The sequence below is a fragment of the Mytilus californianus genome, unplaced genomic scaffold (assembly GCF_021869535.1).
Source record: "Mytilus californianus isolate M0D057914Y unplaced genomic scaffold, xbMytCali1.0.p SCAF_1, whole genome shotgun sequence".
Classification (NCBI taxonomy): domain Eukaryota; kingdom Metazoa; phylum Mollusca; class Bivalvia; order Mytilida; family Mytilidae; genus Mytilus; species Mytilus californianus.
This window is the reverse complement of record NW_026262581.1, coordinates 117,137,448-117,151,733: the sequence shown is the minus strand read 5'-3', so window position 1 is coordinate 117,151,733 and position 14,286 is coordinate 117,137,448. Positions and strand designations below refer to the sequence as shown.

The window sequence follows — 14,286 nt, the reverse complement described above, 5'->3', positions numbered from 1 at the left end:
AGAGAAAAAGGTAACAATGAGCTTTTCTTATGCAAATTCACTACGATGTTTTACACCTTCTATGTTTGAAAACGTATGTTTTTATTATGCATGCTAGTTCATCAAACGTCTCACATATTTAATCAAGTTGTTTTTTTTTATAGAATTTACATTCAACGCTCTTTTGTCTGGTAGTTTATTTATCTATTTTCAAAATATTTCTTCTGTAAACAGGGAAATTTATGCGGCAGTTTTGTTTTCGCTATTGTTGCGGTAAGAGTTGAAACGCGAAAATAAAACGACCGCGAATTTTTCAAAGAAAACCGACCACGTAGATGAAGACCACACATGATCGTATATCAATAGGATATGTAGATGACCAATTTAAAACATCGTTTTACTGACGACAAACCTATACCGCAAGACGTAACTTTATTACTAAATGAAAGTCAATGTTCAAAATTAAAACTTAAAAACTCATGATAGTCTTATTAACATGGGAGACATCTCAAGCAATTGGACATTACGGATATTGCTAAATAAACAACTATCGTTAATGTAAATGACACCTGTGCATCTCTTCTAACATGATTACCTGGTTGTATCTGCTACACAGATCAATCGGATTAAAAGATTAATTAATTAGCAGTTATCCTGTCATCATTTAATTCACTCTTAATCAGGTCATTCCTCTCTGTTTAGTTTAAATGTGTTTTACAAGCAAACATGACTAATAATTTTGAATCTGAACCGACAAATAGAATTTCTGATTTGTTTTATCACTTGATTTAAATGTATGTATTAAAACTGCAAAGTTTCCAAATCATTTATGAAAAAACTGGTAAAAGACACCGGGACATCGCGAATTCAAAACGGCACGAATTTAGATCTTGTTGGTAAATCGTGAAAAAAAAGACGGCGCGAAAATTTCCAGGTTAACAGTATATATATTATATAGCTCCTAAAAAAACACAAAACGGACGTGTTTTACCCCACAAAAAAGAAATATTTTCGTCTAACATATTAGATGAGTCGCGGTAGTAGATATGCATGCATCATGATCATCTGTGACAATCAGTATTGAGTAACAAACCAAGCCTTATCAAAGTTGCAAAAGTAATGATTTGGTACACTAGATGCACGTTGTGTCTACTTAAGACTCGTCAGTCGGGAAGGTGTAAACATTAGGAACGGAAATTTCTTTAATTCTTCACAAAAGGGAAAAAACGATATACCGACCATATCAAAAACGCCGTAGTCGAGATATATTTTCGTAATTTTTAGTAACATAATATGTGTAGTGCTTCGTGGAATGTTTGTTCATTTTTAGTTCTTTTTCTTTCGACCGTTCTTTTAATCTTTGATTTCTGGTTTTGATTGCAAAGTTAGTATTTTGTCCTCTTTATCAACGATTCGAGTCCTTACCTGTGCATATTGGTGGAGAACTCCAATTTCCATTTGTTTGACATTGAAGCATCGTAGGGCCTTTTATCTGGTACCCCTCTTTACATGAGATGTTAACTGACGACGGGAAACTGTATTCTTTAGAGTTTTGAGGAAGCATAAATTCAATGTGAGGAATGGAACTACACAACACACCTTAGAAAAATATCAGATAGTTTAGTTTACTCTACCAAGAAAGTCATCAGAATTAATTTCAGTCCCTAGTCGTACATTTGTCTTCGAGAATATGCACAAGATCTTTTTAATGGGATCGAAAAATATTTTGACCAATGTGTTTACGTGTATTGTGTAAGAAAATAATAACAAATAATAGTGTACTTGTATGTTGAAAGTTTTATTCCTGGCTATTGTTAACCTCAAAACCTAGGTGTAAAGGCCAAACTAAGGCTTCGACGTAGTCACAATAAAACATTCCCAAAACAATTTGTATAATAATTACAATACGATAAATCTACTAATTTTAAAATTTATTAATTAATGTATGTATTAATTGATTTTTAATTTTTAATCAATTAATCAATTGGTTTATTATCAATTAATTAATCAATTGGTTGATTAACAAATTAATTTATCAATCGATTAATTAATTTATTAGTTGATAAATTATTTAATTAATTAATTAATTTAAAATCACATCATTTATTTACTTATTAATACATCGATTTATTTATTTATGTTTTGTTTATTTATTTATAATTTTTGTTTATTTATTATTTATGGGGTAGGCATTCGTAACCCAAAATAGTACGGGTATGTTGTGAATGTTTAGTTATGCGTTGATATCGTTGTGTGGACTTAACGTCGTTCCGGCAAATTTTACAGTTGCCGATTTATCTTTACGAAATTCCGCACTTGTGGCATACGAAAGACATCTTTTGTTTTCAAACTTGTTGCTTTTTCTAGATTTCTTAAGTTACTGCTATTTACCTTTTTTATATTCTAAAATCGATGTCAGGGCTAAAAACACGTGCTTCCATTCAAAAGATAAAAGTAACGTGCATTTGTTTACAGTAAAGGTCTAAACTACTCTGTATTGGTTACCTAAACTACACCAAATCAAACGTAAAATATCGTTTCCTCTTGGCTTCTAGTAATAACATAAACGGTACCAATTTTTCTGCACTAGTATTCTACGATTAATTTTTCAGTGTTTTTAACTTGTTTCTTAGCTACTATCTAAGAACTTGTCATTAACTTTTGTAATAAAGCATATTAAATTAGTGGTATTAATATTTTTGGAGTGTAAAAAATTTATCGGATGTTTTAGATAAATTACGTGCTTTTGTTTATCCTTTTTAATCGGTTGACAGTTTTGACTTTTCAACTCTTTACACTACACATCTACACACTCTTATCAGATAACTCAATAAAACGCCAAAATGACTTTTAATACATTTGTTAGTTATCTGAAATACCCTAGGTCTACCCCCTTAGATTAAAAGCCTTTCTTTTTTTTCTGGTGGTCAGCTAAACAGGTTATACACCGATATATATTGTTATTATCGCAATTTTCGGAAATTGTATTTTGACGAAATCTCTTACTTACAACACTACTCCATAAGATATGTCAACTACTATTAGAGGAAAATAACGGAAGATATCAAACCTTTTTAAATTCTTCATATGTGTCATAAGTCATTTATATATGAAATGCGCATCAGGCGTACAAAATTATAAGCCTGATATCTATGATAAGGTTTTTGTTCACATCAATCTAATTTGCGTTAGGACGCATTACAGGTCAGTTACGAGGCGTCGTTTAGAAAGGCAATCTGTGTAAGGAGAACGAATAAACTGTTAATAATTAACAACTAAGAGTTTTTGATGCTAAATATTGGCGAAATTAATTGATGTTACATTGAAAAGAGCACTAAGCTACATAGGTCCGTGAGAAAAAGAGGTTTTGCAAATATTGTGTTACACAGCTTTAACCTTTATGAAGTATGTTTCCCAAGCCAATGCAAAATATCTTATGATTTATCATATATAGATATAAGAATAAAAATATGCCAATATTAAGTTATAGCAAAGATCAATATCTACGATCTCAAATCAAAATGCCCTATTATGTAATTTTACTGAAGTATACTGCCAACAGATTATTCAAAATATTTAAGAGGAAAAAACTCTCTAAAGTACTTCAACCCAAATGTATTTAGGTTGCGACATGTGTTACCAATAATCTTTTGTTTTACCTCTTATGGTTTCTGAGAAATAATTATAAAAAGCAGAATTCAGAAAGTGACATTGACCTTTGACCTTGACCTCAAATCTAAAGACTCTATGTCACTATCACTTACAGTTTATGATCAAGCTTCACTTTTTTATCATTAATGTCAAATGGTAGAAATGTGTAACGGCTCTCAAAGGAGAAGCGCTAACAAGAAAAACAATGTACGATAGAAAAAATATTTAATCAGAAAAAACTGAAAAGGTCTTTAAACGGAAAGTTGAAAGTCCTAGTAATCAGAATGAAATCAAAATCTTTTCACAGAAAAAAATTCGGAAGTTTCATTTAAAAAGACAGTCAACAAAACTTTTGCATTTTTTATCGATATTATTTGAGATAAAACTAATTAAATATTCTCTGTAGGTTGTAAAACATTTCTTTGCTCGTTTAGACTTATGATATATTCACTTGTCTATTGTTGAAAGAGTATTTCAAACGGTAGATGCCTTTTATTTGTTTGTCTGTGTTGTGGGATTGGTGTTTAATGGCGTGACTCAAACTTCCCTTTGTTCAAATACTAAGAGAATTAAATGGACATATTGTTTGTACCTTTTTATCAAGTAAAGACCAATAGTAAGCGTGTTTTATTGGTCTCGTCTTGTTTTGATTTTATTTATTTTTTTTATATTTCGTAAGAGAAAGACCAAGGATCTTCTTTCTAACTTTTTAACCAAATAAAATAACTCAAAGAAAAAACGTTACTCATGCAAATGCACTACAAAGTTTTACACCTACTATTTTTGAAACGTATGTTTTCATTATGCATGTTAGTTCATCAAACATCTCATATATCTAAACTACATACATTTTTCAAGTTAGTTTTTTATAGAATTTACATTCAACGCGATTTATCTGGTAATTTATTTGTTTATTTTCAAAATCTTTTCTATTCATATTATATAGCTCCTAACAAATCCACAAAACGGATGTGTTTCACCCCACAAGAAAGAAATATTATCGTCTAACATGTTTGTTGAGATGCGTCGCGATGGTAGATTCCTGGTATGCATGCATCATGATCATCTGTGACAATCAGTATTGAGTATCAAACCAAGCCTTATAAAAGTTGCAAAGTATTGATTTGGTACGCTATATCTACGTTGCGTCTACTTAAGACTCATCAGAAAGGAAGGTGTAAAAATTAGGAACGGCAATTTCTGTATATCTTCACAAAGGGTAAAAAAAACACGATATACCGACCATATCAGATACGCCGTAATCGAGATGCCTTTTGGTTATTCTAAGTAAAATAATTTGTGTGTAGTGTTTCGTGCAATGTTTGTTCTTTTCTTTCTATCGTTCTTTTTATCTTCGACTTATGTGTTTGATTGCACAGTCAGTATTTGTCCTCTTCGTCTACAATTTGAGTCCTTACCTGTGCATATTGGTGGAGAACTCCAATTTCCATTTGTTTGACATTGAAGCATCGTAGGGCCTTTTATCTGGTACCCCTCTTTACAGGAGATGTTCACTGATGACGGGAAATTGTATTCCTTAGGGTTTTGAGGTAGCATAAATTCAATGTGAGGAATGGAACTACACAACACACCTTAGAAAGATACCAGATAATTTATTTTACCCTGCCAAGAAAGCCATCAGAACAAATTTTTCCCTAGTCTTTCATTTGTCTTAATTAATTTCGTCTTTGAGAACATGCACAAGATCTTTCTAATGGGACCAACAAATATTTTTTGACATTGTGTTAAAGTGTATTGCGTTAGCAAATAATAACAAATAATAGTGTACTTTTATGTTACAAGTTTAATTCCTTTCTATAGTTAACCTCAAAACTTAGGTGTAAAGGCGAACCTAAGGCTTTCAAGTAGTCACAATACAGCATTCCAGAAACATAATTTGTATGATAATTACAATACGATTAATTTATTGATTAATCTTTTTATTAATTGATAATCAATAAATTTATTAATTGATTGATTAACAAATAAACTTATTGATTGATTAGTACTGTGCATTTTACTGCTGCCGATTAAGCGTTAGGATATTCGAATATTACATTTTGAAAATAATTTAGAACAAAATCAAAGATTCATAACACGCCTTTTTCTAGAATAAAAAAACACAAACTTCAAGTCCTCGCAAAGCAGTTTGTGTTCGTACCGGCGAAAATCAGCCAACAATGTGGTGCTGGTTGTATGACGTAAATACTACACGGAGGGTTTTAAGAATAAAATTATAAATTCTTCTACATTCAGGTGCTTGCGTACCACAGACAGTCAAACAGAAAACAATCATATCATTACCACATCTCAGCTTAAGGCCTCTGTTGAACATTTGAAGTTCTCGACTCTGTATTGTAAAATTAACTACACAAAACAAACCGTAATATATCGTTTCATCTCGGCCTGTAGTAAGTATCTACAATTAATCTTTCAGTGTTTTTAACTAATTCCTTAATTAATTTCAAAGAACTTGTCATTAACTTTTGTAATAAAACATATGAAAATAGTGAAATTGACTATTTTTGAAGTGTAAATAAAGGCAACAGTAGTACACCGCTGTTCGAAATTCATAAATCTATTGAGAAAAAAACAAATCCGGGTTACAAACTAAATCTGAGGGAAACACATCAAATATAAGAGAACTACGACACAACAGAAACACAACATTAAAATGTAACACACACAGAAACGAACTATAATATAACAATGGCCATTTTCCTGACTTGGTACAGGACATTTTAAGAAAAAAATGGTGGGTTGAAACTGGGTTTGTGGCTAGCCAAACTTCCCGCTTTTATGGCAATGTTAAATATAACATTAAAATGACAACATTACATGACAGGACTACAATACAAATAAATGGGAGAACATATAGGACAGAGAAACATACGAATAATAGCTAACAAAAGGTACCAGGTTTAAAATTTAAGACGCGCGTTTCGTCCACACAAGACCAACCAGTGACGCTCAGATCAAAAAAATTCGAAAGCCACAACAAGTACAAAGCTGAAGAGCATTGAGGACCAAAAGTTCCAAAAAGTTGTGCCAAATACGGCTAAGGTTATATATCTAGGATAAGAAAATCCTTAGTATTTAGAATAATTCATACTTTTGCAAACAGTAAATTTATACAAATGACTATATAATAAATATACATGATAACACCGAAGTGGTGACTAACTACAGAATAAAAACGGATACATAAAACAACATAAACCAGCACATAAAAATTCACAGCCGAGTTAGCCAAATAAAAAAGTGACGTCACATTTGAATTTCTGAAATTTCCCCAAAATAGGATGGAATTAGGATAGAATTCAAGATTTGGTTTAAAATACTCATATAACATTTATTAATAACAATGAAAATTACAATACTAATTAATATAAAATGTAGTAGTAATTAGATAATTAATAGTATTATCTAGCTATGTCGGTGTTTCTTCTAAAACATTCATCGGATGTTTAAGATAAATTACTTGCTTTTATTTGTCCTCTTAAATCAGTTGACAGTATGACTTTTCAACTCTATACACTACACTCCCACACAATCTCTCAATAAAACGACCAAATGACTTCCAATACATTTGTTAGTTATCTGACATACCACAGTTCTATCATCTTAATTTAAATGCCGTTCTCTCTTTTTCTTGTGCTCAGCAAAACAGGGTTATACACCGAGATATGCTGTTATTATCGCAAATTTCTTCGGATATTCTATTTTGACGAAATCTCTTACTTACAACACTACTCAAGAAGATATGTCAACTACTGTTAGAGGAAAATAACGGGAGATATTAAACTTACTTAATTTCCTCAGAGTCTTTTATAGATTAAACGCCCGTCTGGCGTACAAAATTATACGCCGGGTATCTCAGTTTTTTTACAACCACTGGATCGATGCCCCTGCTGGTGGAAGCTTCTTCCTCGAGGGTATCACCAACCCAGTAGTCGTCATTACAAAACTTTATATTGTTTGAAATACTAAATACGTTCTACCCTATAAATAGATTACCTTATCAGTTTTTGGCAAAACCTTTCGAAATTTTGGGTCCTTCAACTTCGTACTTTATTTGGCCTTTTTATTTATGATTTACATATGAGCATTTTGTACACGAAACGCGCGTCTGGTGCAGACAAATATAAGCCTAGTATCTTTGGTAAGTTTTTTTTAACATGAATCTGATTTGCGTTAAGAAGCGTGGCAGGTCAGTTATGAAGCGTCGTTTGGAAAGGCAATCTGTGTAAGGAGAACAAATAAACGGTTAATAATCAACATCTAAGGATATTTTTATGGAAAATATTGAAAAAAATCATTTAGGTAACATTGAAAAGAGCATTACGTTACGTTATTATTATTATTATTATTCAAATATTGCGTTACACAGCCTATACCCTTATGAACTATTCAACTACTGTGTTTGAGCAATTTAAATCATCAACAAAGCTAGAAAACAAATTAAACAGTTTTTTACAATTCATAACATTGAAGAGTAAGTTGGATATATAAAAAAATTATCAACTGAACATTAGAATGACACCGTCTGAAAAAATAGACAAGGTCGAGTCAACCTCATTCGGCTCAAAATGGATTATCCATACAGTATCTTATTTTCCCCTCAAGATTATGAATAAAGTTGTGTCAATCGGTGTTTGAGGAATGTGTATCTTTGAAAGAAATTTGATTAAAATCTTAAGAAGGGAAATAGTTTTTAAAAATCAAGAAAATGGATTGCATACTTTTCCTTCCGGTTATTTTGAGGATTATCTTCCACAATTGCGTTAATAGCATAAAATGGTACCATTTCTACAGCACCAGTTGCGTATTTAGACAAGGTATACTGCACACCTAAATTATATTACAAATGTTGAAGAGTTTATATAACCAACAATGACAAAAAGAACAGTATTGATGAGTAAGATACATGTCATTTTACATTAATGTTATGCACAAGAAATCCGAAAAGCGATAAATTAACGGCACGAAAAGCTAAGTTCACATTTCAAAAAAAAGTTTAAATAAACCAATAGATATGTTATACGCCTTTACTGGGCTTTTTGGCAGATTGATTACTGGCCTTAAACAAATAGAACAAACAGTATGTTTTTTCAATGGGTACTTATAGTACAACCCTACTGGCCAACTTTGCTTTATTCATATGAAGCAGATATTATACAAAAAGTTCTCAAAGATTAAAGAAAAAGACATCAGTCTTATCTTCATATGTTCCTATTTTCTGTCAGTTAAAAAAAAACAGTGAATGCTTGCATCTCTTATCAGAGATATTTTTTAAATCCGTTACTTTTAAAGAGTATGTGACACGCACAAAATTGAAACCATATAATACCTCTAGGAGGAAATGATTGGTCCCTTTTTAGAAAATTGAAAAACGAAATTAGTTCAAAACTTGAATATTATAAGAGCTGTTAACCACTTTGCCGATTTCATTCCAAACATTTAAAATCCTTACGAGATTGATTTAAGTTTTATATTTTTTACTCTATCAAATGTCAACAAAATAGACACAGTATTTATTGAAACTGCCTAATAAATACAGGTAGCTCTTTTGAGAGAAAAAAAAAACCGATAGAATGAATACTTTATTCAAGCGATTATATTTGGTGTGATATTAAAAATGTATAGATAGATTATACTACATGTACATTTGTACAAAGATAGATGATATTTATAAAGATAGAGGTTAATTATTAATAATGTGAGTTTTTTTTTCTCATTTGCTTTTTCCCCGACAAATGAGCCTGTAAAAATCGGGGACCCCATTGTTGCTTCCCTGGGCAACTAAGGGTTGATGTAACAGGTGATTATTAATAAAATATGTTTAAAATTTAAAAAAAAAAAAAAAAAAAAAAAAAAAATAATAGACACAGTACAAAAAAAACTTAAAGGTAGAAAGTTGAGTGTATGGTTAACTTATAATGAATTCTTGCATGAAGAAAATTATTCTAACTGTACCCCTATTTTTGACATTTTTACCTATTATGTCTGTTTGTTTTGTTTTCACATTGTTGTCAATATAATGGAATTTTATGCGACTGTCATACAAGTGAGAGGTTTAGCTAGCTATAAAACCGGGTTTAATCCACCATTTTTTACATAAGGAAATGCATGTACCAAGTCACGAATATGACAGTTGTTTTCCATTCGTTTGATGTGTTTGAGCCATTTGATAAGGGACTTTCCGTTTTGAATTTTCCTTGGAGTTCAGTATTTTTGTAATTTTACTTTTTTAACAATAACCAATACTTTTAAATTATTATAACAGTAATTAGCATTTTAATTCTATGGATATCAAATGCACTGTACAAACACTAAAGTCGGTTTTAATCAGACATAGTTATAAACATGAAACGTACTTGCTTTAATTTTCTCTCCGACTTTAAATGTGACAACACGTAAAATCAATTAAATCATCTATTATAAATATTACAAAAAGACAGTACGTTTGGTACATGAATATTAGCAAGTGAAATGTCCTCAAAAAGGTAAAAGCAGTTTTAATCAAAATATCGTAGGTGCTCAAAAGTAGTTAATTTTTCTGACCTGAACACTCATACATGTACATTTTTACATTGACATTTTTATTAAAAATGTTTTATTTAAATTAGTTTTCGTGATCTCTATAAGCAAGTTTACCATCTAATATTCATGCGATCCGATGTAGATATTATTATATCATATTATCATATATGCACATTAGTTCTGATATTTGATTTAAGTAGCTTGAAATAATTAATTTGATAAAGTTAAGTTATTCTGTCTGGTCAGAAGTCATTAGTAAGTGATGTCCTGAGGTGGTATTGCCTTGAAGTTACATCATGACCATCCTTATTCTTTGTTTTGATGCTGAAGTTGCTGATTTGAGTCAACATTTGTTTTTCAGTTTGATCCTGCTTTAACTTAACCCTCAGTATAAAAAAGAGTTTATATTGAAAATATTTTTTTTTCAAATATGAATATCTGACAAATGCATGTAGAAATATGCACAAAAAGCAATTAAATGAACAAATATCTTGCAATAAAACTGAACCTTGGTGTACAAATCGTCCCCGGCCACCTTGTGCTGAGTACAGATTTTCCCCGATACCAATACAGATGATCCCCGATCTTGAAACTGCTGATCTTTTTGAAGAAAAAAATGCTATTACCAGGACTATTTGCCAAATTTCTTTATATACATGAGCATGTGCTATTAAAAAATAACAGAATGTAAAGAAAATTCAAAGAATATTCTTGGTTGCAATTTAATTTGACTGCAACCCATTATTCTTCATATTTTATAAAAATTGTATTTTATGGACATTTTGCAGAATCATTTGTGAATGAAAAAAAAAAGGAAACAAGTCTCTATTTCAATAATGCCTCTAAATTTTGATTGTTTTTATGCGTTTAGTGGATTTTAATTGTCTCATCTTTAAGTAATTTTATTTCGATCTCACTCGACAAAGTGCAAATAAAATGAACACTTTGTGAATTTCATGCGTTCAAAGCACTTTTCTGGATTTACCATAATCAGAAAAGCACTGGTCCAAACATTTGTGAAGCCAATGTGCCACATGTGCATAAAGCTTAATTTTCATCTTTAGAAAATAGAATACCTGACCACCTGCCAATTTGAGGGAGATAGTAAAAAGCTAACAGGGTCAGATTCAATTTGGAAAAGTTGAGCTTTGCCACCAAAAGATTTTGCAATGAAAAAAACTTTGTGAAAAGGGTATTTATATGCCAAGATTGCTCAAACAAGCTTTAATTTAATGTTTCATACAAAAACCTTTCACAGAACAGACTAAGTGACCTATAGTTATTATTTTCTGTGTCATTTGGTCTCTTGTCTTGTGGAGAGTTGTCTCATTGGCAATCATACCACATCTTCTTTTTTATAAGGAATTATATGCACTTAAAAGGGCAAACATTTTCCTTTTGTAAAGTACTAATTTACGACAAATATATAACTAATACTATAAAGCAAATCGGGGAAAATCGGTAATTAACTTCAACTTCTCTGGGACAATCTGTACACAGATCTTTGATAATCAGTACACTGAATCATGAATTGAAATCCTAACTTTTTACTTGTTTTCTTTCATCTCAATAAAAAAGTATTTTCAGATCTAAATCAATTATAATTGCACTTTTCTAAATATGTATTTTCAATTCGAATAATAACATTTAGGACAGTTACATAATAGCAAAAATCACTTAACATGTCTTGCATGCTTCAAAAAAGACATCCATTTAAAGGATTGGTCATCACAATCTGTAGTGCGCATGGACGGTCATAATCAACATGTATAAAGGAAAAGGAAGGTTGAATAATTATTGACACACTCTTTAATTCATATATAATTACCCTTTTGGTGTTCTCTTCAACGGAAATTAGGGGAAATCCGTAATCAATCGGAGAAAAGCAGTACTGAAATCGGGGAAAAATCAACTTCTGCTGTACTCAGTTACAGGCAGTGATACATTAAGCATAACAAATAGCTAGATAAACTTTTGTTGGTAATTGTCTAATGCATCTTCTTTTTTATATTGTAAATGTCAACTTTATTTTGAATAACTCGGATCAAATTGTCACCCATAAAGTAGTCACAATTTTATGTTTTTATCTAGCCAGTCGATCATTTCTTCGTTTTAAAGCTTTTTTCATTGTACAAATTGCTATAAGGCATTCCATGCAGCTATCCAGACTCAACTTCAAGCCAAGTGATTTTGTCCCGAAAGAAATATCTTGTGATTAGACAAGGTTTCTATTAAATGACAACACAAAGATAGAAATGTACAACATAAGTTGTATGAATTTGACGGACCTCGTACAGACAGAGAAAAAAGAAAGATATCTATTTATTTATTTGTTATTTGAATTGAATTGTAGAATAAAAATACACATATTACTATTTTCGATTATGAGATGTTATATTTTTACAACCGTTCTAGATTGATGGAGAAATTAGTAAAAATGCTAGGCAAAATGATGAATATGTTGACCCTCAAATTTTTTTTAATTTCTAATTAAATTATGCACATTGTACGGAAAGAAACGTACTGAAAGAAAGAAAAATATACATATTGAGATTGCGAGATAAGTCACTTCGGACAAGCAAATTATATATCTAAATAATGAAATAGTGTATATGTTCCGGACCATATGAGTATTTGGACCAGACGCGGTATGTAGTAAAACTTACTACAATTCTTACTGTAGAAATCATTTGTTTAACGTTTTATACTGTAATATAAACTTTATGTGTGACCCTTCGATTTGACATTTAAAAAAAAAGAGTTCATAAAAATGTAGAGTTTTGAAGAATTTATAAATATTCAATTTTAAGGGATTTTTTAACCATAGCTTTGCTATGATAGTATAACGGTGATCGTAATTTATATGATTAATTAAATAAAGGGACGATGAATAACCCAGTGAATTCAATTCACAAGTTAAAAGTATACTGAACACATTTATCTATGGTTGTTATCAATTTGTCCTGACGAATGACCTTAGAAGAGAACTTCAAGAAATATTTAATTCAAATGTTAACCAAAAGGTGACGCTTTTAATTAACACTAGCGACTATCGAAGGCAAGAAAACAGATGAACCCAGATTCAGACAAAATGTGAAATTTCAGAGCAAATTTTTTACTTGCTGCCATAGCATCATATATCCTTTTAAGTTATTTTTTTATCTCATTTACTAAACTTACTTGTATTGTATCTTACTTGCTAAACAAAAAGCACACAAGTAGGATAATTAGCGAACGATATTGGTTGAAGTTTGGTTTGCATATTCAAAAAAAAATACCTATATGGTCAAAATATTCATATGGTCCGACCATAAGGTATACGGGTATGGTCATGACCATAGGCGTACGGTCCAAATCCTCATATGTTCCGGATCATATATATATAAAAGACAATATTTATACGAATAAAGGCTTACCTGTACAATTTGGTTGAATGTCACTCCATGTTCCATCAGACTGACATGTAATATTTGTAGATGAAGACAATTCATATCCTTCATCACATGTGAACGTGACATTGTCATTATATATGTATGGTCGTTTACTCGGGTGCCAGTTTTGATGGGGTTCATTTGAGAAACCATGGCATGTAACAACTGAAATAATAACAGAGAAAATAAAATTTTAAAGAAAGTATTATTCGGTGCAAAAAATAGGCAACAACAGCCTACCGATGTTCAAATCTCATAAATCCATTAGGAATAATGACCCATGAATTAAATATATTTCTAACCCTCTTTGATTTACAGAATCCCCGTGACATGGACACATGTTAAAATTTAACATTTGAAAAAATTAAATGTACCCCATAATAAAAACAGATCTGACTATGTAAAGAATTATATTGATTCCAACAACGATTACGCTGAACACGATAATAAAAAATGCTTGCTCTAGTTGTTTTAGCGTACGCGAACAAAGTGTAAGGTGTTTGCACTATGATACGTGAACGAATTGTTACGCGTTGTTCTAGTGTACACGAACCAACAGCTAAACGTTGCTTTATCGAACCTGTTTAAAATTGCATTGTGACCCAAAAGGACCTTCATAGTTATCAAGCGAACTTTCGTTAAGCGTAAAAAAGTGTAAGGGAAGGGGAAATTACCAGACATA

The 14,286-nt window shown here is 31.0% G+C and overlaps 1 protein-coding gene across 14 annotated transcripts in view; it reads right to left on the bottom strand.

The window, feature by feature from the left end:
- The window catches only part of LOC127732004 (receptor-type tyrosine-protein phosphatase T-like), a 190,793-nt gene that overhangs the window by 163,022 nt on the left and 13,485 nt on the right, over positions 1 to 14,286 (bottom strand). For 10 of the 14 annotated variants that reach the window (XM_052241071.1, XM_052241072.1, XM_052241069.1 and 7 more), the window contains exons 6-8: positions 13,590 to 13,769; positions 5,049 to 5,222; positions 1,405 to 1,578 (exon numbers count right to left, since the gene is read on the bottom strand). In XM_052241071.1, coding sequence (XP_052097031.1) covers positions 1,405 to 1,578; positions 5,049 to 5,222; positions 13,590 to 13,769 — 528 coding nt within the window. The remainder of the gene's footprint in view (positions 1 to 1,404; positions 1,579 to 5,048; positions 5,223 to 13,589; positions 13,770 to 14,286) is intronic. The other 4 variants (XM_052241109.1, XM_052241116.1, XM_052241099.1 and 1 more) reach the window with 3 other exon arrangements.